This window comes from Panthera leo, chromosome Y, assembly GCF_018350215.1.
Source record: "Panthera leo isolate Ple1 chromosome Y, P.leo_Ple1_pat1.1, whole genome shotgun sequence".
In the NCBI taxonomy this organism is placed as follows: Eukaryota; Metazoa; Chordata; class Mammalia; order Carnivora; family Felidae; genus Panthera; species Panthera leo.
In genome coordinates this window covers 6,953,271-6,980,841 of record NC_056697.1, presented here as the reverse complement: position 1 = coordinate 6,980,841, position 27,571 = coordinate 6,953,271, and the positions used below count along the sequence as shown (strand labels likewise).

Here is a 27,571-nt window from a genome sequence, read left to right as displayed (position 1 = left end):
TTATGGAGCTTTGTCTATTTAACTATGCTAATCACATAGCATGTGCGATACACTGTTTGACCCTAAAACCGTAATAAAATCAGACAGAACAATGAAAGAAAAAACCCCACTGAAAAGCCTATTTTATATCTATCTGCATTCTCTTTATACTCTTGGGTTTATTACACACTCATTAGGAACATAATCTACCAAACAACTGATAAAGTATTTCCGGAAGTTTTACTGTGTGCAAAGCCTTCAGTGAAGAAGACAAAGAAGTCACAGGCTGACCGCGCCTTGGCTGACCGTGACTTACCAGTTCATCAGTTCACAATGATCCATATTTAAAGTCCCTGCCCTCCACCTCCCTTCCTAAAGCAGCCCAAGACCTCAGTGCTGCCCCAGTACAGGAAGCATGCTCCCACCCACCACTGGCCCTAACAGCGCCCTCCCATCTGGACAGTCCCAGCCCTCCCGAGTCTTGTGCTTACCTAACTTCAAGGTGGGTTTTCTCTTTTCAACCTGCTTCTATCAGCCTCTTCTAAATTCACGGCAGTTAGTTCTGAGTCTTGCTCATTTAACCGAGTCACACATACTACTCTGCAGTACCTACTGCTATATTCGTAAGAGTGACTTTTTCCTTTTATCCACACCTACTTATCTTCAGCACTGTGCCGACGCATTAATGTTATATCTAGGAAGCACTGAAATAAGTCTCCGAGGAAGGCTGCTGTAGGCCAGGGACATGAAGTCATTAACTGAGGTGGCCTGACGCAATGAGAATGAGAATTTAAACCTGTGTCTTCAACCCCAAAGCTTACCTTCTTTCTAGACTGCTCATGTCCACTGATTATTTACCAAGTACATGGTCCTGTTACTAAGACAAGGCAAAATTGGCCTCAGGCCTCACCCTTAACACTCAGTGCACAGGGCACACCCACCCACGTAATACACGTCCAGTAAGATGGTGGCTGATTAGATATTTCACCCCACTCACTGTTCAAAAGGTACGTTCCTAATATTTACAAACTGAGTAACTCAAAATGCATTATACGAATACCATTTTGGGGGTGCCTGGGTGGCTCAGTCAGATAAGTGGCGGACTTCGGCTCAGGTCATGATCTCATGGTTTGTGACCTTGAGCCCCGCATTGGGCTCTGTGCTGACAGCTCTGAGCCTGGTGCCTGCTTCAGATTCTGTGTCTCCCTCTCTCTCTGCTCCTCCCCCACTCATGCTCTTTCTCTCTCTCTCAAAAGTAAACATTCAAACAAAAAGAAGAGCATTTTAGGGGCGCTTGACTGGCTCAGTCAGGGGAACACTGTGACTCTTGACCTCAGGATTGTGAGTTTGAGCTCCATGTTGGGGTAGAGATCACTTCAAAATAAAATCTTTTTTTTTTCAATGTTTTATTTATTTTTGAGAGAGCGCGCATGAGCAGGGGAGGGGCAGAGAGAGAGGGGGACAGAGGATCCGCAGCAGGCTCTGCACTGATAGCAGTGAGTCCCATGCGGGGCTCGAACTCAGGAACTGTGAGATCATGACCTGAGCCAAAGTCGGACATTCAACCGAAAGAGCCACCTAGGCACCCCTCAAAAATAAAATCTTAAAAAAACAAGAATAAAATTTTACATAAACACTTCATTTTAGAATGGCTTTAGGGGTACCAGGGTGGCTCAGTCGGTTAAGCAGCCGACTTTGGCTCAGGTCATGATTTCACAGTTTGTGGGTTTGGGTCCCACATCGGGCTCTGTGCTGACAACTGGGAGCCTGGAGCCTGGTTCAGATTCTGTGTCTCCTGTCTCTACCTCTTCCTGGCTCACATTCTGTTTCTCTTTCTCAAAAATAAGCACACATTAAAAAAAAATTTAGAATGGTTTTAGACTTACAGAAAAAATATGACAATAAAAGAGTTCCAATACACCCAACACCCAGTGTCCCCTACAATTAACAACTTACATTAATGTGCTACATTTGTTATAATTAATGAGCCAGTCTGAGGACATTAATATTAACTGCAGCCCACACTCGATTTAGATTGTTTTTTAGTTGTGGTTGCTGTTTTTAAAGGTTTGTTTACTTTCGAGAGAGAGAGGGAGAGTTCGTGCATGAGCAGGGGAGGGAGAAGGGCAGAGAAAGAGACAGAAAGAACGAGGGAGGGACAAAGGGAGAGGGAGACAGAGAGAAAATCCCAAGCAGGCTCCACACTGTCAGCACAGAGCCCGATGTGGGGCTCAAACCCAAGAACCATGAGATCATGACCTGAGTGGAAATTGGACGCTTAACCGACTGGGGGCACCCAGGCGCCCCCAAATTTTTTTTAACTTAATGTCCTTTTTCTGTTCCAGGACTCTACCCAGAGTACCACTTTACATTTAGCCGTGTCTCCCCAGTTTCTCCTAAGGAACAACTTCTCAGAATTTCCTTGTTCTTGACGCCCTTAACAGTTTTGAGGAATATCGCTCAGGCATTTTATAGAACATCTCCCAACAAGGATCCGTCTGATGGTTTTGTCACGATTACGCTGCAGTTATAGGATTTGGGGTAAGATCACGAAGGTAAAGTGCCATCCTCATTACATGACATCGAGGGTCATGCTGTCAACACAACTTATCTCTGCGTATCACCTGGCAGGGGCTAGCATATGTCCTTCTCTCCCTCCACCTTTCCATCCTGTCCTCTCTACACAGTGCATATTTAAAGAGCTGGGAGTTGTGTGCCACCTCCTTGAGGGCAGACAAACTACACAGATTATTTGGAACTTTTCTGCACAGACTTGCCTTTTCTCTCCCCCATTTATTCCATCATTTGTGTATATCAGTATGGACGCAAGAATATTTATTTTATACACTAGGTTATAATCCAACATTATTTACTTGTTTTAACTATTCCAGTTCTGGTCATAGGAAGCTCTTTAAGACGGCTCCTGTGTCCTTTTGACATGTGCCTACTGTCATTGGGCTTATTTAGTTCAGTGCTTTCTTACTTTTTTGGCACTATAAGACATTCCAGGCTCATTTTGCATATTCCCTGGCCCAGCCCTAAACCCAGCCATTCTCCCAAGGAGCACCGGTTGCTTTGATTCCAGAAGGTTATTGGAGATCAAGATCTGGACGTTAGTTGTGCTTGCGGAATTTTTAAAGAACGCCCTCAATGAATTATTTCCAAAGAGAAAGCACTTTTATAATACTAAGGTTTATAATTTGGGTTTTCATATATCCAAGTCAACTATGTTTACTAGAGCAAGGCATAATTATTACGGAGTCTGGGACACTCACTGGGACACTCATTGCTTGTGCTATGTTAACGGTAGCAAGACTTTACGTTATCGATATTGTTGAAGTGTTGATACTATCCAAAGCAATCTACACATTCAATGCAATCCCTATCAAAATACCACCAGCATTTTTCACAGAGCTAGAACAAAGAATTCTAAAATTTGTATGGAGCCAGAAAAGATCCTGAATAGCCAAGATAATGATGAAAAAGAGACCCAAAGCTGGAGGCATCACAATTCCAGACTTGAAGCTGTATTACAAAGCTGTAATCATCAAGACAGTATGGTACTGGCACAAAAACAGACACAGAGATCACAGGAACAGAATAGAGAATCCAGAAATGGACCCACAAACGTGTGGCCAACTAATCTTTGACAAAGCAGGAAAGAATATCCAATGGAATAAAGACAGTCTCTTCAGCAAGTGGTGCTGGGAACACTGGACAGCGACATGCAGAAGAATGAACCTGGACCACTTTCTTACACCTTACACAAAAATAAACTCAAAATGGACGAAAGACCTAAATGTAAGACAAGAAACCACCAAAATCCTAGAGACAAAAACAGGCAGCAACCTCTTTGACCTCGGCTGCAGCAACTTTTTACTAGACATGGCTCCAGAAGCAAGGGAAAAAAAAGCAAAAATGAACTACTGGGATCTCATCAAGATAAAAAGCTTCTGCACAGTGAAGGAAACAATCAACAAAACTAAAAGGCAACCAACGGAATGGGAGAAGATATTTACAAATAATATATCAGATAAAGGGTTAGCATCCACAATCTAGAAAGAACTTACCAAACTCAACACCCAAGAAACAAATAATCCGGTGAAGAAATGGGCAGAAGACATGAATAGATACTTTTCCAAAGAAGACATCCAGATGGCAAAGAGACATGTGAAAAGATGTTCAACATCATTCATCATCAGGAAAATACAAATCCAAACCACACTGAGATACTACCTCACACCCATCAGAATGACTAAAATTAATAACTCAAGAAACAACAGAAGTTGGCAAGGATGCAGAGAAAGGGGAACCCTTTTGCACCACTGGTGGGAATGCAAACTGGTGCAGTCACTCTGGAAAACAGGAGGTTCCTCAAAAAATTAAAAACAGATCTACCCTAGGACCCTGTAATTGCACTACTAGGTATTTATCCAAAGGATACAGGAGTGCTGATTCATAGGGGCACATGTACCCCAATGTGTATAGCAGCACTTTCAACAATAGTCAAATTATGGAAAAAGTCCAAACGTCCATCAACTGATGAATGGATGAAGAAGATGTGGTTTATATATATACACACAATGGTATTACTCAACGATCAAGAAGAATGAAACCTTGCCATTTGCAACAACGTGGATGGAACTAGAGGGTCTTATTCTAAGCGAATTAAGTCAGAGAAAGACAAATATATGATTTTACTCATATGTGAAATTTAAGAAACACTGCAGATGAACATAGGGGAAGAGAAGGAAAAATAAGGTAAAAACAGGGAGGGATGCAAACCATACGAGACTCTTAAATACAGAGAACAAACTGAGAGTTGCTGGAGGGGAGGTGGGTGGGGGGACGGGCTAGATGGGTGATGGGCATTAAGGAGGGCACTTTTGGGATGAGCACTGGGTGTCATATGTAAGAGATGAGTCACTGGGTTCTACTCCTGAAACCATTACTACGCTACATGTTAACTAACTTAAACTTAAATAAAAAAGGGGCGCCTGGATGGCTCAGTCGGTTAAGCACCCAACATTGGCTTAGGTCATGATCTCACAGTTCGTGAGTTCGAGCCCCATGTGGGGCTCTGTGCTGACAGCTCAGAGTCCGGAGCCTGCTTCAGATTCTGTGTCTCCCTCTGTCTCTGCCTCTTCCCTGCTCACGCTATCTCTCTCAAAAATAAACAAACATTAAAAAAAATTTTTTTTAATTACAAAAAAAGACTTTATATTATAAACACTTGTAATAAATTACATACAAATCCTGGTCTTTAACTGACACAGAACATTTGCGCTCTTGAAGAATTCCACAAATAAAAAGGGAACAGAACAAGATAAGACCTTAGCACTTACACTCCAGAAGAACTCTTCTCCCTCGCCTCTTGGGAAGTTTTGGTGAAGCCTTGAGCCCTTCCCGAGTTGGTCATTAGGGTCTGAGGACCCTACCCCACACCATCACTGCGAGTCAGAACATCACAAAGGAGCCCGTGGTTCGAGCATCCCGCACCGTCCTCTACCCTTACGCTGTGAAGGAGCCCCAGCACCTCTACTCGGTGGACCGTTCAAGCTCCAGAAGTTCAACCACCTCCCAGGAGACGAGTACAATGAAGATGACAAGAGAAATGGATCTCATGTGGCAAGAGAATCATAAAAGAAGGCTCTTTGGAATGTGTAAAGAGAGCTCCATTCATGACCTGCATTCCCAACCCTGAAAAGTACACTCACCGACAGCCATCCCTCGGCCAAACCCCAGGGCCGGCGAACCTTTCTGCCACGTTTTTCTGGAGTACAGCCACACACTCCTGTATGTACCTGCCATCGCTGCCTCCACGCTGCAAGACCTGAGCCATCACAACGTGAATAGTCTGATCCCCGAAGTCAAGAAAAGTCACTGTCTGACCCTTTACAAACTTTGTCGACCTCAGAGCTACAGCTGCATTTCTCAGACTTGAGTCATGTCCAGATTCATTTCATTTTTCAATTATTTTCAAGATTTTATTTTTGGGGTGCCAGGGTGGCTCAGTCAGTTAAGCATCCAACTTTGGCTCGGGTCATGATCTCACAGTTAGTGGGTTTGAGCTCCGGGTCAGGCTCTGTACTGACAGCTCAAAGCCTAGAGCCTGCTTCAGATTCTGTGTGTCCCTCTCTCTCTGTTCCCTCACCCCTGCCCTGTTTGTGCTCTGTCTCTCTCTTAATAAATAAATAAACATTAAATTTTTTTTTTAAATAAATAAGATTTTAATTAATCTCTACACCACCATGCGGCTCGAACTCACAAGCCTGAGATCAAGAGTCACATGCTCCACTGACTGAGCCAGCCAGGTTCCCCCAGACTTATTTTATTTTATTTTATTTTATTTTATTTCATTTTTTTGAACCCTATTACTACTTTTTCATTGAGGCCTTTGTTCAGAGTTGCTCCCCACTGACAACTGAGAGCTGCAGGATGATACTAAGGCAGGCACTTCCCCAGGAGATGTGGGACTCCTCGGAAGGGTCATTTATTTATTTATATATTTTTTTTAATATATGAAATTTATTGTCAAATTGGTTTCCATACAACACCCAGTGCTCATCCCAAAAGGTGCCCTCCTCAATACCCATCACCCACCCTCCCCTCCCTCCCACCCCCCATCAACCCTCAGTTTGTTCTCAGTTTTTAAGAGTCTCTTATGCTTTGGCTCTCTCCCACTCTAACCTTTTTTTTTTTTCCTTCCCCTCCCCCATGGGTTTCTGTTACCCCCAGACTTATTTTAAATTAACTTATTTTTTGTGGAATCCCAGTGTTCACAGATTTTTAAAAATTGAGATAAAGTCCACATATCATACAATTCACCCCATGGAAGTATACAACTCAGTATTTTTTAGTATGTTCACAGAGTTGTACAACTATCTATGCTATCTAATTCCAGAACATCCTCGCCACCCCCAGAAGAAACTCCATACCTACCACAGCAGCCATTCTCGTTGCCCCCGACCCCAAATTCCTGGCAACACGAATGTACTTTGTGTCTCTGTAGATTCTGCCGACGTATGCGATCTCACATACGGCTTTATTTTTTACTGTACTGTGAAACATGTCTAAATATAAAACATTTCACTTTCTTTGTTTTCATAGCTCCTAGGCTATAAAACACAAAACAAATTTGCACGTTTTATGAGAGCAAGACTACAAAGCAAATGTTTAATCCGATGGTGGGGGGAGTTTTCTGGGAACAAACTGTTTCTCCCCGTGGCCCCACCTGATACTCAGCACTACTTCTTTCCAGTTCAGCTACCGGTTTTCTGGATGTCACAGAAGGCCTCATTTCACCCGTCGCTTTTCTTTTGACTGACAGGACAAGGAGCTCTGGGGGCCAGGCACCTTGATATCTTTTGCCGATCTAGAAGGATAGCTTAATGGATGAATGTGGACAGGTTTTTTCCTCCCCACCAGGGTCAGTTATGTGAGTGCCACTGACAATGAGACACTCCCTCATGTACAGGGTGCGGTTACGCACATCACCCGGAATATCCTTTTATGAATTGAAGAATTAGTATGGAAACAATGACAGAAAAGTAAACGCACACGGAGAACATGCTTATTCCCAAGAACATGCTCCAAATGCTGTTTGAGAAAACCTGAAGTAGATCTATTTTTTTCAATAACTTTTTTGGTTTGTTTTTCAATATTTATTTTTGAGAGAGAGAGAGAGCGCGAGCGCACAAGCAGGGGGCAGGGGGGAGGGGGGAGGGAGGCAGAGAGAAAGGGAGACACAGAATCCAAAGCAGGCTTCAGGCTCTGAGCTGTCAGCACAGAGCCTGATGTGGGGCTGGAACCCACGAACCATGAGATCATGACCTGAGCCGAAGTCGGACGCTCAACCGACTGAGCCACCCAGGCGCCCCTGAAGGAGATCTATTTTTCAGGCAACCATTCTGTTACTACCCGTGCTTGTCTTCCTCCCTCGTCTTCCTTTCCTCTGAATTCTGGTGGGGGTGGCAAGGATTTCCGTATTGGGAGTGGGAGGAAAAAGGGCTACTGGGGTGGGGCTGGGGGCACAGACGTAAAACACGCCCCCGGCTCTGTGTGCTCTTCCGTGAAGTCCTGGGCGATGTGTAGTTTTAACACATGCTTAGAAATATTGGGACGCAATCTCAATCGCTTAAGAGAAATAGGTGACTTTTCTTTAATTTCAGGTGTGTGGACCTTCAGCAAATGCAGGGGTTAAGCCGATTGGAGACTGGGTGCGAGAACCTGACAACCGAGCCTGTGGCAAGTGAGTGCCGAGAGCCGAGTCCCCATCTCACCCGCATCTGGCGACAACTGCGTATTGGTAAGACGTACCCTTGCCCCACGTGGTGGATCACGTCAAGTTATCTCATAAGTTAAAGAAAGTAAGCCTATGTCAGGAGTGACTGCTTAGTGGGTAGGTGGTTTTCTTTTGGGGTGACAAAAATGTTCTGGGATTAGATAGTGGTGATGGTTGCACAACATCACTGTAGTAAATGTCACTGAATGGCACACATTCAAATGGGAAATTTTATGTTGTCTGGATCTTACCACAAATAAATCTTTACAACCTCATTGAAGGGCGGGGGGTGGGGGGCAAGTAATTTGGAGTAACCTCAGAGACAAAGAACGGCCACTGAGGCCCTCTGGATAGAGACCTACAAGCCTGTGAGTCCTAAGGGGAGGAGGTGGAACTGAGAGCCAGACAGCGGGCCAGTCCTCACAGTCATCCTGCGGGGAGCTCAGCGTTGGTGGGCCTGGCATTCCCCAATGGTTTTCTGCACACACAATGATTTCAAAGTTCTAATATAAAAATGCCAACAAAGGAAAAGGAGCAAAGGCGAAACCTGCCATTAGGCTGCCTTATCCTGGCCCCAAACAACGTGCCTGTATTTGGCACGTCTACTGTCCAAAGTTTCTAAAAATGAATGACGCTGAATGGATGGTGGCCTTGAGGTAGGCAGGTATAGAAGGAACGCATCAACTCAGCCAGGACCCTACTGGGTCATCAGGGAGGACTCTGCGGGCCCTACACCTCGCTCCTCTCTGTGGCAAGGGTGGGGCAGAGTAAAAGAGAGAGAGAGAGAGAGAGAGAGAGAGGGAGAGAACCCTAAGCAGGCTCCACATTTAGCACAGGGCTTGATCCCATGTCCCTGGGATCATGACTTGAGCCAAGATCAAGAGCGGGACGCTCAACCCCGACTGAGCTACCCAGGAGTCCCAGGGATGTGCATATATTTCTAACCTGAGTTAATCACTCAGGTTTGATTAAGACATTTGGCTTCACCCACTAATGGTAGGAAAGCCAACTTAATATGGATCAAATAGAGTGCCACGCTAGGTCCCATTAGAAGAAATAGGAACTGGGGCGCCTGGGTGGCTCAGTTGGTTGGGCAACGGACTTTGGCTCAGGTCATAACCTCACAGTTTGTGGGTTCGAGCCCTGCATCCAGCTCTGTGCTGATAGCTCAGAGCCTGGAGCGAGAGGTAGATTCTGTGTCTACCTCTCTCTCTGCCCCCCTCCAACTTGTGCTCTCTCTCTCTCTAACATAAATAAACATTAAAAATAAATAAATAAATAAATAAATAAAAATAAGAAATAGGAACTTGGTTCTTGAGTCAAGATGGAAGGCACCTTAACTAGGCAACCAACCAGAAGAGTCTACAAAAGTTAACAGGCAGCAAAGATGATCTCCAAAGGAGGAAGAGCAGACTTTGCCAATGCCTTTGTCAAAATGAACAGCGTTAACGTAAGGAGTATTTAAATGTGTATGGCTGAGTGGGTACTTTCCCAGACCATCTCAGCCCTCAGACACAGCCTAGAGAATAGAAGCAGGCTGGGAGAACTGAAAGGAGATGGGTCTTGGTATGCTTAGATGGATTTCCGGACAAAGAAAAAAAAAAACACTGATGAATACCTTTATGTGAAAATTCAACCAAGGTCAAGCGACAAGGGTCTGAGCTCTGAAGAGAGCGGCCAACTGGCCGGGAGAGACAAGAGGATAAAAGAGCAGGGTGTTTCTGCATCTGGGCGGCTATGGAGGTCTCTCCATCAGGGAAGGGCACGCACCAGCCTCTGGGCTGGTTGTAGGATTCACCAGCCAGTTCTGGCGGCCACCAGGGGGCGCGCGCCCAGCACGCAGGCGCAGCTAGACGCGGGGGCGGGGGGGGGGCTCCCCGGAAGAGCACCGGAAGTCATGTGACTGCCAGTTCCGGCTCCTCTCCCTGCCCGGAACTCAGAACTGCGGGCCGTCCGCTTCCCTTCCCCTCCCCACCCCTGGGCCCCCGCCCCCGCCCCGTCGGCACGCCTCTTCTGTCCTGGCTCTGGCTGTCCCGTCTTTCCTCTCCGGCCCCAAATCCTATAACCCGCACACGCCGCCCCGCCATGTCCCTTTCAAACAACGTGAAGTCACCAGACGAAGCCAGCATGGAAGAAAGTCTGCAATCGCTCGCTTGTCCTCACTCTGCGTTCCCTAAAAAGCCATGTGGCTACAAATGCAGGGAGGAACTGGAGTTACAACCCACCAGCACCGTCCCCCCCCCCCCCCCCCCCCCCCCCCCCCCCCCCCCCGGGCTCAGGGTTTTTTCTGCCACGCCCTTTCTCCTCTCCAGGACGGAAGACAGAGGCCAAGTGTGTAAGCACTGCAGGCACAAAACCCACCGCCCAGGAAGGAAGCTATGCCCAGTGCCGGCTCTGCCAGATGCTGGCTCCACCCTGGAAAACGTCCAAGCTGGAGTGTCCCCTTGTTATCCCAGCGCGGGCTGCATAATTACCCAGCAGAGCAGTCCAAAATGGAAAGCTTCAATTGCCCCTTAGCTAATTGAGGGCCAGGAAAAGCAAAGGTCTTCCCTAAAGCAACAAATGAGGAATAGACTTTGGCTGGCTAATCTCTCTTACTTTAAAATCTATTTGTAAGAAGCTTGTTTAGTAAATGAAAAATCAGGGGCGCCTGTATGGCTCAGTAAGTTAAGCTGACTCTTGATCTCAGCTCAGGTCATGAGCTCATGGTTCTGAGTTCCAGCCCCATGTTGGGCTCTGTACTGACTGCACACAGCCTGCCTGGAATTATGTCTCTCCCTCTCTCTGCCCCTCCCCTGCTCGCTCACGTGTGCTCTTTTCTCTCTCTCAAAATAAGTAAACTTAAAAAGAAAAATACATGAAAAATCAGTCTTTGCACTAACCAACCTCTGTAAGCCAAGTCACCTCTCAGGGAAAGTGTACAGGAAGGTGCCCTCAGGTGGGTTTAGCTTGTTTATGAATTTTATATTCAAGCACATTTTCCCTAAAGAGCTCAACTGCATACAGATTCAATTTTACAGTTGTTGGGATTCAGAATACCTTCTCCTCCTCCTCCTTCCTCATCTGCCCCAACAAGATACAGGTCTGCAGGTCAGTGCCAGCCCATTGGCACTCGCTCCTAAAGGCGGGGGTGGAAATGGCTGGAAGGCAGCTATGTAGACAGAACCTGCCAGCACCCACAGCCATGGTGTTCCACCCCTAGATCCCCTTTCATCACCTTTGGTCTCCAGAGCCCCCAGAACACAGTACTCATTGAACACTCAAATCGGAGAACAATAATCGCCTATAGCATAGCTTAGCTTTCTTACAAGCTTTAAAATATGATATCGGAGGGGCGCCGGGTGGCTCAGTCAGTTAAGCATCTGACTTCGGCTCAGGTCATGGTCTCAAGGTCCGTGGGTTCAAGCCCCGCCTTGGGTTCTGTGCTGACAGCTCAGAGCCTGGAGCCTGCTTCGGTTTCTGTGTCTCCCTCTCTCCCCCTCCCCTGCTTGTACTCTCTCTGTCTCAAAAATAAATAAATAAACATTTAAAAAACACGATACTGGAAAACAAGTCCACACTACCAAATTTATTTTGAGACATTTATGTCTTGATTCTCAATGTTATGCCAGGACAGAAAGACAAGTCCATTTCACTTACTATTGTATAAACTAAAATCTTAAATGACATTTAGCATGCAGAATGTACCAACGTGGAATCCTTATCCACCATAATCAAGGACTGAACCAAGGATAGGCTGGTACCTATCCATTCATCTGCCAATCCATCCTATTTATCCACCTACCTATGCATTTATCTACCCACCACCCACCCATGTCTCCACTCATCCACCTGACAACTGGTCCAGCCACCTGTCAGTCACTGTGCTCCACAGGTCCCCTCCCCAAGCTGAGCATGAACACCCAGCTGCCATTTGCTAAGCAGATGTCCTGAGGCAGGCTTGCGGCTTCCGGCTTCCGGGAACAGTCTCATAGTGAGCATCAAGGCCCCGCGGGAGAAACGAGCTTGGCTTGTTCAAGGGATAGGAAGGTGGCAATGAGTCCTGAGCCTGGATGGGAGAGCGGTGAGGTGATGAAGGGTGCCCCCCCCCCCCCCCCCCCGACAAAAGGACGGGCACACAGGGCCTTCCAGGTCACAGTCAGGAGTTTGCATTTTATTCCAAGTGCATCTAGAAGCCATTGAATGGTTTGGGCCTTGGGACAGTTGTAATCTATCTTCCAAAACCAGTGAGGAGGCAGCTGCTGTGGTCCAGGCTGGAGATGACGAAAGCTTGCACGAAGGCGGGAACGTGATCCCAGAGAGCAGTGTGTTGCCCGAGGAAGGTGGGCCTTGGCTTGGGCAGCAAGGTGACCAGGGGAGCCGTGGCTCAGATCCGAGCCCCGGCAAGGAGGGTACCGAGGTGCAAAAACAGGATTTTGACCTCCACCCCGTTCAAAGGCACTACCAGCCATCCAGGCCAGGAGACCAGCAGGCAGCAAGGGGGTGACTCCATGAGAACTGGGAAGGGTGGGGTGCAAACACACCCACCAAGTGAGCATCAGTCCGCACCTCAGCGGGGAATGCCTCTGTGCTGCCGTTCACTTGGGCAACTCTTCAAAGTGGGATCAGTGCACCAGAAGGTGCCTGCAGTGGTTACGGGCCACCAAAAAGCCCTCCAGAGAGGTTCTGCCAAATTCCTCTCTCTTCACCAGCCACACTCAAGGATGGCAGCCTCCCTCTTCCTTTTATTTTAAGTCCTCCCGCAACGGGGCGCCCGAGTGGCTCAGTCCGTTGAACACCGGACTTTTGATTTCAGCCCTGGTCATGATCTCATGGATCGTGAGTTTGAGCTCCGCATCGGGCTCAGCACTGATGGCTCGGAGCCTGCTTGGGATTCTCTCTCTCTTTTTCTGTCTCTGCCCCTCCCCTGCTCTTGCTCTCCCCCACTTCAAAATAAAGAAAGAAAGAAATAAGCAAGTAAATATTTAAAAAATTTTAAATGCTCCCCTATCAGGTGTGGCCTCAGCCACTCAGTGATGGGGTGACACTTCCTGAGAGGGCCGATGTAGCAGACAGCACTGGTTTAAGGTATAAGGCAGAAACGACATTCCTCCCAGTGTTACGGACTCACTGTATCCCCCTAAAATTTATACGCTTGCGTCCTCACCCCCAGGACCTCAGAATGTGACTATTTGGATGGAGGGTTATTGAAGAGGTAAGTAAGGTAAAATGAAGTCATCAGAGGGGACCCTGATCCAGCCTGGTGCCTTACAAGAGATCACGACACAGACACGTGGAGGGAAGACCACGTGAGGACGCGGGGAGGAGGTGGCTGTCTGCAAGTCATGAAAAACGCCTTGGGGGAAATGAGGCTGACATCTCGAACTTGGACTTCTGGCCTCCAGAAGAGTGAGAAGACAAATTTTTTTTTTTTTTTTTTTTGTGGATGCTACCCAGTCTCTGGTATTTTGTTACGATGGCCGGAATAAGCTACTGCATCCGACTTACGAGGGACCCCAAGTCAGTGGGGGAGCAGCTTTGCAGGAAGCAGACTTGTGCTGGCCAGAATGATGGGGCTTGGAGAGCTGGTACAAAACCTCAGAGAACAGAAGCCAGAAGACTGAGGGTCGGGTGTGGGCAGGGGACGCTGCCCACCACAGGGAAAGCTGGTACTAAGTGCACGCGATTGGATTTGCTCTCATGGGAGTGGGCTGATTTCAGCTCAAACCCCCCGTCTTCCCCAGGACTCATCCAGAAGTCACCCCCATCCTCTTTCCTCCAAGATTCTGAAGCACCACGTAACTTTTCACCAAAATTATACTTTACTTGTCACCTCTTCAGTGGTTAAGTATGGGTGTCTGTCCTTCCCTCCTACACTGTGAGGTCCTTGGGGAGCAGAACCTTTGTCCTATTTATCTTTATATAGAACAGAACCTTGACCCTCACAAAAATGTTCTCTATGTGGTTTACGTAAACAAGTAACTCTTATCTTGATGCCCTACTGTTGTCTCAACAGAATACAACGAAAACCATTCATTATCCTGCCCCATTATCAGATCAGTAATTTTTTTTTTTAAGATTTTATTTCTAAGCAATCTCTACGCCCAGTGTGGGGCTCAAACTCACAACCCCGAGATCAAAAGTCCCATGCTGTACTGACTGAGCCAGCCAGGCACCCCAGTAATTCATATTTTTTATAGACACACTTATATTGTTTTAAATTCATGCAGGGCACCTGGTGGCTCAGTTGGTTGAGTGTCTGACTTCGGTTCAGGTCATGATGTCACAGTTTGTGAACCCGAGCCCCACGTTGGGCTCTGTGCTGACAGCTCAGAGCCTGGACCCTGCTTCGGATTCTGTGTCTCCCTCTCTCCCTCTGCCCCTTCCCCACTCGTGCTGTTTCTCTGTCTCTCAAAAATAAATAAAACATTTAAAAAATTTATGCAAAACATTAGGTATCTTAAAATCTTTGTATTATAGGATTTTATTTTTGGTGAGCAAAAGACAGTCCTTAACCTGAGTTTTCATTTCTTTTATTCCCAGATTTAATGTTTTAAGTACATTATGTCTTACTGATATTTCGAAAAACAAACATTCTCTGAAAAAAACTGGGAATGGCTTTTCAATGCTCCTATTCTAGAATTTCATTGAGTCCTGCCACTCTTTGAAAGTGCACACAATTCTGAAAATTGCTGGGTCTGTAGCTCAAAAGCAGAAAGCTTCTGGAACTAATTTCTTCAGGGTGGTTACACAGTCCGCTAGAAGACACAGCCATGATAAATGAAGCATATGGTCCCTCCCCCTGTTCCTCTTGACCCTTTCACTATTGATAGTGCCATTTACCACACACACACACACACACACACACACACACACACACACTGTACATTAGAGCTATTCATTAGGACTCTGTTCACCGCAGGGGCGCTAACTCTAACCACCACACAAACCCTCTGCAGGATCAGTGAAATACATACATGGCAGGAGCACAGGGGTGAAACCAGAGCTCGCACATGCAGGGTGCACCGAGCGCTCTCACAACTGCAACACAGCCTAGAAGTGGGCTTGGAAGAAAGAGTATAGCTGGTGCTGGGTACGCGACTTACCCAGAATGTATAGTAATAAAGCTGTGATTGTGTTTCTCAGAAACTGCTCGATTCCGTAGGTGTATTATTCGGTGGCCATTCCTTCTTACCCAGGGATTCTTGGTTTTAGCCATGCAGATAATTACACAGACTTCCTACACAAAATACCACTCGTGTCCCCTCAGAGCCACATAAAGATTGGATACTCTGCTGTAAGGCTAACAGCACTCGAGTTTAAAGCCAAGTGAAATAAAACCCCAGTATAGAAGGCTCTCAAAAGCAAACATTTAAATTGGTTATTTCTGCAACAGAACCCTGAATTTTGAGGTTAAGTGTTTAAATTTGAATATCACACCAATCACCAGAGATTCTCAAAGCATTAGAAAGATCTGTATTCAGTGACCCAATTGTGTAGTTTTATTTCCACTGTTCTATCAACCCTCTTTTTTTTTTAAATGTTTTATTTTTGAGAGAGTGTGCATGGGGGAGGGGCAGAGAGAGAGGGACAGAGGATCTGAAGCGAGCTCTGAGCTGACAGCAGCAAGCCTGATGTGGGGGCTGAACTCACGAACCGTGAGATCCTGACCTGAGCTAAAGGTGGACGCTCAACCGACTGAGCCACCCAGGTGCCCCTATCAGCCCTCTCAAAATAAGCTGATACCACAGGTCCTACAGTGTTCTACGCTTCCATCTCCCTCCCTCCTCGTGCGTACCAAGGGCGAGATGACACTATTGATTCATTTACTTAATCAGTCTAAATTCTATCCTCACTACAGTCAAACAGCTACACTGGCCACATTTGAGAACTACGGCACACAACGTGCTAATAACACTGCTACCATCCACCAGTCCTTCAGATCCTCTTGAGGAGCCAACGGACTTGATTTCTATTTTCGAGCTCGAAATAAGCCCGATTTAGAAAGGCTGGCTCCATTCCTTTCTGACAATCTTCGCAGGCAACTCCAATTTGGAGACCACGCCCCGGCAGCCCAGCTGTGTACTAGATCATTAAAGCATCCTTTCAACGAGCATTCTGGATAAAGCATTTCATTCAAGCACGTTACACTGGATTTCTCATTCTGTGAACATAAAGAACCGTACTGTACAGAAAACACAGCAGCCATTTTAAGAACCAAAAAAAAAAAAAAAAAGCCACGATGGCATCAGAAGACATCTTCGCCCTTGAGACGCTTCTGCTGGAGGCGGCGCAGGGCTACAGGCTCTGCTCAAACGGCACCACGTCTGCAGCGGGGACGCTGAGGTGCTGGAAACTGCATCCAGTTAGCAGCCATGCTGGGTTTGGCAAAAAAACCACCACCAGAGGCCCAATCACGTGAACCAAGCATTCACCCACCATCGAGAAGGCCACCTCCAAGATGTCTTCTTAGCAACCCCAAATCCAGAATTCACCCACCTCGGATTAGGGCGTCCCTCCTCGGCCCGGACGGTGGCAGAAAGTTGCCTGTGCTCACCAGCGTCCCCCACTTGCTGTTGTGGTTCGATGGCAGCTTCCTGCCAAGAGCAGCACAGTGAGACACCGAATCATCAAGCCGCCTTCCTCAAGACATCTATTATTATGAACCCCCTCATTGTGGGTTTGCCCCGCGAGCCTGTGCCGCGGAGGCGAGGACGCAGCCTGCCGCCTTGTAATGACACTCAGCCACAGGGCTCAGTGTCTCCAAACTGTTGTTTTTTAGTATTTATTTATTTTTGAGAGAGAGAGAGAGAGAGAGCGAGAGAGCGAGCTGGGGAGGGGCTGAGAGAGAGGGAGACAGGATCCGAAGCAGGCTCTGCACGGACAGCACACAGCCTGACACAGGGCTTGAGCCCATGGACCGTGAGATGGTGACCTGAGCTGAAATCAAGAGACAGACGCTTGGGGCACCTGGGTGGTTCAGTCGGTTAAGCGTCTGACATTGCCTCAGGTCATGGTCTCACCGTCCTTGAGTTCGAGCCCCGTGTCAGACTGTGCTGACAGCTTGGACCCGGCTTCAGATTCTGTCTGTCTCTCTCTCTCTCCCCTCCCCCGCTTGCACGGTGTCTCTCAAAAATGAATAAACATTAAAAAAAAAAAAAAGGCGCTCAACCGACTAAGGCTAGGCACCCCCTGAATATTGTGTATTGAACCTACTACTGGTTCTTTTTTAAAAAAAAAATTTTTTAATGTTTATTTATATTTTGAGAGAGAGAGAGAAAGAGGCGAGATGACACTGGAATGTTTTCTTTAAATTTCCTAGAAAGCTTGAAGTCAACTTTCAGCATCAGGACTCTTACCTTATAGAAGCGCCTGGGTGGCTCAGTTAAAGCGTCTGACTCTTGGTTTCAGCTGGGGTCACGATCTCACAGTTTGTGAGTCTGCGACCCGCACTGGGCTCTGTGCTGACAGCATGGAGTCTGCTTGGGATTCTCCCCCCGCCCCTCCCCTGCTCATTCACTCGCTCTCTCTCTCAAAATAAACTTAAAAAATTCTTTTTAATAAAAAAAAATAAAAAGAATTCTCACCTTATAAAAAGTGCAACAGTTTAATGCATTGCATGTTTAATTACATTTGTTCTGGAGGAATCCAAACATATTTGAAAAAAAATACAAGGAACAAATATTAAAAATTTTAAAGGCCTCAGCATTTGAAGAGTGGCTATCGTGTATCATACACTGTCTTCACCCCTTTGCATTTCAGAGAACTGACCATTTTCTAGGCTTCCCCCCAAATTCTTTACGTGGTGTTAAGCTTGGGGCAAGCTAATTATGAGGAAAGACAGCCGAAGCAAGTGACGATGGGGAGGCCGGGGACTCAGGACGGGCACACGGATACGGAGTTAAATTGTCATGGATGTACCTGTTTAGTCCCCAGGTACCTTTCACACAAGTTGACACGAGAAGAGCCGGTGCACACAAACGATGCCCAAACGGCGGGACACGAGCGACACTGACATTGGGCCATCGTATTTTCAGGGCATCCTACATGTGCCTTAAGACAGCAGCCCGGGGCAGCTCTTCCTTGGTTGGGGCACAAACCTTACCTGTTCGTAGGGGTCTGTGGATGGTGAGGAACGGGACCTTCCATGAACGTACTGTGGCCTCTCGTGTTGATCCAGACCTGCGTCCAAGATGTCATCGGCTGAGTGATACCGCCCAGAACTCCTGGCTTCTAGAGCGTTTCTCTGTTCCCTCCAAGAGGCTTGATACTCAGCAAAGGTTCCAAGTCTCTGAGGCGGTTCTGGTTTTCCCATGTTCGCCGTTTTTCCGTGAGTGCTGGGGTTCTCTCCAAAGGAGGTCGTGTGGGCCCTGTTCTGGAACGAAGGCTCTGCACCCTCGTACCCGTGGCCCGCTGTCCGCGGCCTCTCCAGCTTCTCCTTCGGGAATCCACAGAGCGCTTGCCTCTGCCCAGGTCTCTGGTGAATGGGTCTGCTGCTTTCCTCAAAAAACTTGCACCTGTCGGCGAATGTGCCCACGGTGTCCTCGGATGCACCCGGGTGCCGGTGGGGGCGATCGGGCCCTGCGAGCCCCACCTCGTTCATTTTCTCGGGTTCGGAGTACGATTTCAGCTTCTGTTGCACCGTGAACCGTTTCCGGCCCCCAATGCGGGGAACGTGCGGCAGGCCCCCTCCAGACGGGGACGGCTTGGGCAGGCCCCCCTCCCAGAAGTGGGGGGCGGCATCCAGATGTGTGCTGTGCTCCTCAGTCCGCGGCTCTGCTGACCCCGCGGGACGATCGGCCGGGCTGGGCTCCAAGTCGCGGCGCTTAAAGGACGTGGCCCTCAGGACCCGGGCTTGGGCCTCCTTCAGGTGGTCTTTATAGGTGCCCCGGAAGGAACCTTCTGGGGAGGCGCCGGGGACGCCTCCCGGCTCCACCTGCCAGCCGCCGGCCTCCCGAGCCGCCTCGTCGGCCCCAGCCAGCGCCACCGTGCTTCTGCTCTTCTGCAGGTTGGCTCGGCGCATCTGGACCTCGTTCCTCAGGGTGGTGGCGAAGCGGTCGCTTCTCCGGGTGGCTCTGCCCACCTGGCCATCGAACGGGGGCGGCCTTTCGGCACCAGCTCCCGGGCCGTCGTCGGGCGGGCGCGCCCCCTCCCGGGCCAGCGAGTGCAGCATAGGTGTCTTCTGAGGGGAGATCTTGCCGCTTTCTCCCGCGGCCCACAGGAAGCCGTCGGCGGCTTCCTTCCCCGCGGCTCCTGCCCAGTGGGCGGCTGTCTGTGGCTCCTCGCTTCCCATGGGGTGGCCCTTGGCTGCCTGGTCGCTCTCACGGGTGTGCGGGGCCTCCTCCTCGTGCTGGCGGATGTGACCCCAGGGCCCGTGGCCCATCGGGTGCTCAGTGGGGAGTTCGTGGGCTTCTGCGGCCCTGTCAGACTGCCAATATTCCTCGTGGGGCTGTCCCGCCTGGGCGCTTGCCTGCGGGCACTGTCTGCTGGTCACACAGTAGTAGCGGCTCTGCCCACCGCTGTCGCCCTTCTGCTCAGTGGCACCGGGCCACCTGAGCCGAGTGGGGCCGTCGTCCTGGACACGGTGGGCAGAAGGCTCCTGGCAGCCACCAGGGACGGCCACACAGTGCTGCTCCCTCAGCGACGAGGCGGCCCTGGGGCCGTCGTGACAGAAGGGACTCTCGTCACTGTACTGGCGCGGGTGCTGGCAGCCAAAGGAGGCCTGCGGGAAACGCACGTCCGTGCTGGACAGGGAGGCCTGAAGCCGGCCAGGGGCCCCTGGGAGGCCGCCCGGCCTGTGGTCAGGGGTCGGCACCCCACCGTCCAGGGGGACGTGGGGCGCAGGGCCCGAGCTCCCGACTCTCTTCCCATTGCCGGGCCGTGCCGGCCTCCACTGCTGACTGGTGGGCTCTGATCTCCAGTCACTGCGGGGCTGGGCCCGGGGTGGGCCTGGAAAGTGCTGCACACTGGCGGTGTCTGAGAGTGGAGGGCCCTGGGCCTTCTCGTGGCTCTTGGTGGCAGCGAAGCTGTCACTGCGGAGAGGGGGAGGTGGTGGAGGAGGGGAGGAAGGTGCTTTTCTCTTATCGGGGACATACCAAACCGGTCCCAAATTTGATTTCCCAGGGGTGGCCAGCTTGGTCTCAGGACTGTCCTCTGGCCTGGGGCTTCTGCTGCCGTCACGGGGGGCCCGGGGTGGCAAGTACCCGAGCCTGTCCTCCAGGCCCTGGGGGTCACTGGCAGCCTGGCCCTGCCGGCCGCCCGGCCTGGAGGCCTCCCCCAGGCCCACGTTGTAGAGGATGTTCTCTGCAGAGGACGCATCAGCCTTGGGCAAGGCGTGGTCGGGCGTGCTGGAGCTGGTGGAGAATGAGCCGTAAGCTGAGTCCCGCTTGCTCGGGCCGCCCAATTGGTCGATGCTGCCATTGGACCTGGCGGCGGAGAGGCGTCTGGAGGGGTAGGGCTGGGAAGGGTGGTCCAGGCTGTCGACGCTCCCCAGGGAACTAAAGTGGTCAGAGGTACGCTGTAGATTCGTGTGCTCCCACGTGCCAGACAGGTCATGGGAGGAAGAACTAGGAGGAAAGAACCAGAGAGAAGAGTTTGCTTTTGAAGCGAGCAATAGTAAAGGGGACAAATGAGGAGAGCAGGACCAAGAACACAGCTGGCCCCACACAGAAACGTCCAGATGCCGGGGCGCCCGGGTGGCTCAGTGGGTTAAGCGTTCAACTTCGGCTCGGGTCATGATCTCACGGCTCGTGAGTTTGAGCTGCGCGTCGGGCTCTGTGCTGACAGCTCAGAGCCTGGATGGAGCCTGCTTCGGATTCTATGTCTCCCTCTCTCTCTGTCCCTCCTCTGCTCGCATTCTGTGTGTGTGTGTCTCTCTCTCTCTCTCTCAAAAATAAATTAACATTAAACACATTTTTTAAAAAAGATTATTCTGTGACCCGTGAAAATGACAGGAAATTCACATCGCAGCACTCACAGATAAGCTGTGATTGGAACACAATTATGGCCATTTGTTTACACACTGTTTGTGAATACTTCTGAGCTACAACGGCAGAGCTGGGTACCTGCAACCGACAGAGACCCATGAAGCCTAAAATATTTCCTACCTGTCCCCTCAAAGAACAAGACTGTGGACCCCGGGGTTTAGCGTATAAAAGGATTCTTCTTATGGATTACTAAAACCAAAGAAGCAATCAAATGACAGTAATTTTCTCTTTTCTTTTTAAAATTTTTTTACGTTTATTTATTTATTTTGAGAGAGAGAGAGAGAGACAGAGCAGGGGAGGGGCAGAGAGAGAGGGAGAGAGGGAGAATCCCAAACAGGCTCTGAGCTGTCAGCGCAGAGCCCGATGTGGGGCTCGAACTCACGAACAGTGAGACCAGGACAAGTTGGATGCTTAACCGAGTGAGCCGCCCCAGTGCCCCAAATAACGATAATTTTCAAATTAAAAGGGGAAATCCAGAGATAGCGTTACTTTTCCACACCCAAATATTAAAGTACCAAGAGCTCCTCTTAACTCTCAGTTAATGGAATATTTGATAAAGGACCCAAGCCACAGGCTTTCTTAGCAAAACAAACACTACCATGCTCAGGGGACTCATTAACTTGACAGAGTTCACTGGAGCTGTACCTGAATGCCAAAAATACTGGTTCTGAAGCAGGATGGGGCCTAAGACAGGGAAATACAAAATCAGGTTTGTTGCTACAAGCTGGGAGATATGTTTGTTAAGGAATCAGTTATTCTATGAGGTAGTGACAGTGTATATAGGAGGCTAATGGCTCTCGATGGTAAAACTACTTATCCAAGCATGTTAAAAATGCTTCCGTGGGGAGCCTGGGTGACTCAGTCAGTTGAGCATCCCACTCTTGATTTTGGCTCAGATTATGATCTTACAGTTTCTGGTTTCAAGCCCCGTGTGGGGCTCTGAAATGGCAGCGTGGAGCCTGCTTGCGATTCTCTGTCTCCCTAGCTCTCTACCTATTCCCCTACTCTCTCTCTCTCTCTCTCTCTCTCTCTCTCAAAAATAAACATTTAAAAAGAGAAAAACTGTTTTCATTAAAGTTCAACAAAGCTGGAACATTCAGGCTTCAAGGTAAGAAACAAAAAACAAGAAAAACTAGGGGCGCCTGGGTGGCGCAGTCGGTTAAGCGTCCGACTTCAGCCAGGTCACGATCTCGCGGTCCGTGAGTTCGAGCCCCGCGTCAGGCTCTGGGCTGATGGCTCGGAGCCTGGAGCCTGTTTCCGATTCTGTGTCTCCCTCTCTCTCTGCCCCTCCCCCGTTCATGCTCTGTCTCTCTCTGTCCCAAAAATAAATAAAAAACGTTGAAAAAAAAATTAAAAAAAAAAAAAAAAAAAAAAAAACCAAGAAAAACTACCACAACCCTGGCGACTTTAGGTTTGGGGAGAACCAGGATGAATGGGAAAAATGTGTGATTAGGGCAAGGACACAGGAGACCGAACTGGCGAAATCACTCTTAAAACAAACACAAGGGTTGGGATGAGCACTGGGTGTTGTATGGAAACCAATTTGACAATAAACTTCATATATTGAAAAAAAATAAATAAATAAAAATAAAATTGCAACCCACTCCCCAAAAAAACCAAAAACAAAAACAAAACACAAGGGGCGCCTGGGTGGCTCAGTGGGTTAAGCGTCCGACTCTTGATGTTGGCTCAGGTCACGGTCTCAGGGTTCGTGAGTTGGAGCCACAAGTCGGGCTCTGGGCTGACAGCGCAGAGCCTCCCTGGGATTCTGTCTCTCCCTCTCTCTCTGCCCCTCCCCTGTTCTTGTGTGCTCCCTCTCTCTCTCTCTCTCTCTCTCTCTCTCAAAAAAAACAAACATTTAGAAAAGCACGTCACTGACCATTTATAAATCAAACAAATGAACAAGAGAACCAACGAAAACACACAACAAGGGCTCCATCTACAAGTTCTGAGGATACGGCAGCTACCGGGGACAGTGACATTGTCCTGAAGGCAGGGGACCGTTGGCTTGTATACCCTTTCCTAAAAGGACAGAGCAGTGCCCCTCTCAGACAGAACAGGAGGCGGTTCTCCTGCACCCTCCCCTCAGTGCCCTGGAGGTGATTTCTCTGTAACATTTGAGGTCTGGGCAGCTATAAATAGTGCCCAGCACCGATCCCACACGCATGTGGGCAGCAAACGTGATTCTGTCATCAACAAACCACCAAATGGGCTTAATGGAAATCGTATTACTTTACGTCACTTTGATAATGAAAATAAAAGGCCCACTTTTCACTTAACTTTTACTACGCAGTTGAGAATCTGTGGTTTTTCAAAAATACCCTGGACTCCAAATACCATCATCTCTTGTCACTTTCAACAGGTCAATGCACTGAGATGTATTGCCTTCACAGAAGTACTTCAGAAGTTTGTAGCAGACCGGTGTTTACTAACGATCAAAAACTGATTTTGAGATGGTTACGTTAGCTCTACACACACAGGCACAAATGCCCTTCCATAACAGATATGCACGCACACTCACATACACAAACACATACATTCAAGCACACACGCGCAAGCATGCACTTGCATACATGTGCACACGCCACACTTACAGATACACCTGTACATATACATACATATACACACTCATACATGGGCTCGCACACACCCAAAGCCACCCTGCTTAAAAAATATTAAGTTTACTTATTTATTTGGGGGGGGGGGGTGAGAGAGGGTGAGAGGGAGACAAGAGACAATCCCAAGCAGGCTCTGCACTGTCAGCGAGAAGCCCGAAGCTGGGCTTGAAGCATGAGATCGTGACCTGAGCCGAAGTCGGACGCTTAACCCACTGAGGCAGCCAGGCGCCTCCCCCATCTCTAAAAATTTTTTTAAGTTTATTTATTTATTTTGAGAGAGGGAGACAGAGCCATCATCCTTTTAATATGAGACTTGTGAGGACGCTGGCCACTCACCCAAGGTGGCCAGGAGAGGCCTCCTCCAGCCAACACCCCTGTGGTGTGGCCACACACCTACCTGACACATTAGCCCTTCTGGCCCTGAAATGTGGACTCCAGGTAGCCCAGAACTCCCCCTCCATCCACTGACCTACAACTCCCAGCATCTGGGTCTCCTGCTCAGTGGGAAAGCACCCCTGGGCCCCCGAGGCTGGATGGCACCCTGGCATGTGGGCTGTGAAGCCCTGATTTCCTCTATAAGGAGAGCCCTGGGGGCTGGGGAGAGGGTGCTGATGCTTAAGAGAACGGCCTGGGAGCCTCGCTGGAATACACTTGCCGAACCCTTAGGCAGAGCCTGTCTTCTTTTTCTTAAGATTTTTTAATGTTTATTTATTTTTGAGAGACAGAGAAAGACAGAGTGTGAGGGGGGAGGGGCAGCGAGAGACGGGGGGACAGAATCTCAAACAGGCTCCAGGCTCCGAGCTGTCAGCACAGAGCCCAACGTGGGGCTCGAACTCACGGACCGTGAGATTATGACCTGAGCCCAAGTCAGAGGCTCAACCAACTGAGCCACCCAGGCACCCCGCTTCTGCCTTCTAATGTGCACATAAAAGTCTCAGAAGAAGGGTGGTTGCTGTAGGCACATGGGTGGACGGACAGCCCTCCCACTCAGCTCAGGACTACCGACCTGGCTGGCCCAAAGGGATTCAGCCCAAAAAGGTAAGTCCCCAAGCTCCTGATTTATTAAACAACATAAATGAGAAAGCACACTTGTTCATCCTTGCCCTTGGTGTTTTAGTTTTTGTTTTCTTTTTTTTTAATGTTAATTTTTTTTTTTTTTTTTTTTTGAGAGAGAGAGAGAGAGACATAGAGAGAGAGAGAGAGAGAGAGAGAGACAGAGACACAAAGTGTGGGCAGGGGCGGGGGAAGAGAGAGAGGGAGACACAGAATCCAAAGCAGGTTCCAGGCTCTGAGCTGTCAGCATAGAGCCTGACATGGGGTTTGCAAACCACAAGATCATGACCTGAGCCGAAGTCAGACGCTTAACCAACTGGGCCACCCAGGTGCCCCTAGTTTTTGTTTTCAAGGCTTGGACACCTACCTACCCAGTGAAGAATTTAGACATTTCTACTGGTAATGGTGTGTCAGCAGCTTTTCCTCATCAGAAAAAAAGCCTCTGACTGTTGATTTCGGCTCAGGTCATGATTGTACCGTTTGTGAGTTAGAGACCTGCATGGGGCTCTGCGCTGACAGTGCAGAACCTGCTTGGGATTCTCTCTCTCTTCCTCTCTCTCTGCTCCTCCACCACTGGCACGGTGTCTCTCTCTCTCTCTCAAAATAAATAAATTAAAAAAAAAAAGAGGGGTGCCTGGGTGGCTCAGTTGGTTAAGCATAGGATTTTGACTCAGGTCATGATCTCGCCGTTCATGAATTCAAGCCCCAAATCGGGCTCTATGCTGACTGCTCAGAGTCTGGAGCCTCCTTCAGATTCTGTGTCTCCCTCTCTCTCTCTGCCCCAACTCTGCTCACTCTTTGTCTCTCTGTCTCAAAGACAGATAAATGTTAAAAAAAAAAAAAAAAAAAAAAAGAAAAGGAAAGAAAAGAAAAGAAAATCACGCTGAAGTCAAGAAAGGTGCTGTTGTGGCAGGGCTGGGAGGTCATGGACGTTGGTGGAATGTCGAACACCGTCCATCCCAGTGGGAAACAGTGCCTACCTGGGGTGGTGACGGCCGTGCCAGGAAGGACAGGAGCTGGCAGAGGGGAACGGAGATGCTGATGTGTCGGGGTGGCTATCAGAGAACTTGGTGGCATGCCAGGAGTGAGGCCTCCAGCTCAGTTCATTCTTCCTGAAAAGAACAAAAAAACAAAAAAAACGCAGACAACTCAGGAATTGCAAATAAAGGACAACCCTGTGCCAAGACGGGAGTGAGACACGGAAATATGTTACAGCTACTCCCGCGTGACTGATAGCATTGCTTCCGGGGCTTTCCACGGTATCTGGATATGAAAAATTGTTAACTTTAATTAATGCAGAACCCATCCTAAGGCAGAGTGAGAGTCATGAGCTCCAAAATGTGAACTAAGCCTTATTCTTCAATTTTTGCTCTAAACAGGTAAATAAATCTTGTCCTCGCCTCAGCCATCAGTAGGACCCCGGAAGGACTCTTCTGTCTTTCCTGTTTCAGCATAGCTAGGCACACAGCCGTCAGCCTCCTTGAGGAGGAGAGATGCACTAGAGAGAAGTGCAGGGGGTCCCCAGCTCAGCCGGGTCATACACAGTTTAGACCACTTCCTTTTTTTTAAAGTTTATTTATTTATTTTGAGAGAGAGACAGAGAGCAGGGGAGGGGCAGAGAGAGAGAGAGAGAGAGAGAGAGAGAATCCTGAGCAGGTTCTGCACTGTGAGCACAAAGCCCATTGCAGGGCTCCAACTCCTGCACCGTGAAATCACGACCTGAGCCAAAATCAAGAGTCAGATGCTTAACCGACTGACCCCCAGGCGTCCCTGGATGACTTCTATTTACTCACTTCACTAAGTAAACGCAGACATCTTGACATTAACTGAGACTAGCAGAGGCGCATTCATTCCTCTGAGCCTCTCAAGTGCCTGTGAAGTCAGCTAAGGGTCCCCATCGTGTGAATTCATGATGCCCTAGAACGACGGCTCTAGTCCGTTCAGCGAGGACTTGTGAACACAGTATGCAGCGTCTTCCTGGGCTCCTGCGTCCCTGTCCGCACCCTCCCATCGGTGGCTTATTCTTTTTTTGGCTACACCGCCTGGGAATGATAAGGGAGGTTCAGTCGCAAATCCCTACAGCTGCCATGTAAATGTTCACAGAGCATCCAAGAAAACGGTGGTGTGTGAGGAGAGCCACGCACCTGCTTCTCCCAGTCTCCATGTCTCCACGTCTCCAATTTGGGACAGAACTTGCTCACTGTGGCCAGTCTGCAGCTCAAGAGGCTCAAACCGAGCCTCTCTAGATGCTTGACAGAGAGCAGACATTCTTCCAGGCAGGCAAAGACATTAAAGGATATTAATGTTAAAAGCATATTAAAGAAACCCGGGGTGCTTGGGTGGCTCAGTCAGTTCAGCGTCTGATTCTTGACTTCGGCTCAGGTTGTGATCCCAGCGTCATGAGATTGAGCCCCACGATGGGCTCTGGGCTGGGTGTGGAGCCTGCTTGGGACTCTCTCTCCTCCTCTGCCCTTGCCCGGCTCGTGTGTTCTAACACACACACGCTCTTTCAAAACAGTAGTAAAGAGGATTAAAGAAATCTGAAAAGTATGTATGACTTAAACCTTCTGACAACTCACGGGGCGCCTGAGTGGCCGAGTCACTTAAGTGTCTGACTCTTGATTTCGGCGCAGGTCGTGACCTCACGGTTCCTGTGTTCCAGCCACGCTGAC

General features: G+C 48.9%; 1 protein-coding gene across 2 annotated transcripts in view; it reads right to left on the bottom strand.

Annotated features, from left to right (window-relative positions):
• Window positions 1-27,571, bottom strand: part of SHROOM2 (shroom family member 2) — a 154,768-nt gene that overhangs the window by 37,437 nt on the left and 89,760 nt on the right. Inside the window, exons 3-5 of one of the 2 annotated variants that reach the window (XM_042926557.1) lie at window positions 25,880-26,011; window positions 18,348-20,808; window positions 16,742-16,839 (exon numbers count right to left, since the gene is read on the bottom strand). In XM_042926557.1, the coding sequence (XP_042782491.1) occupies window positions 16,742-16,839; window positions 18,348-20,808; window positions 25,880-26,011 (2,691 nt within the window). Of the gene's footprint in view, window positions 1-800; window positions 837-16,741; window positions 16,840-18,347; window positions 20,809-25,879; window positions 26,012-27,571 lie in introns of those variants that run through there. The other variant, XM_042926558.1, reaches the window with a different exon arrangement.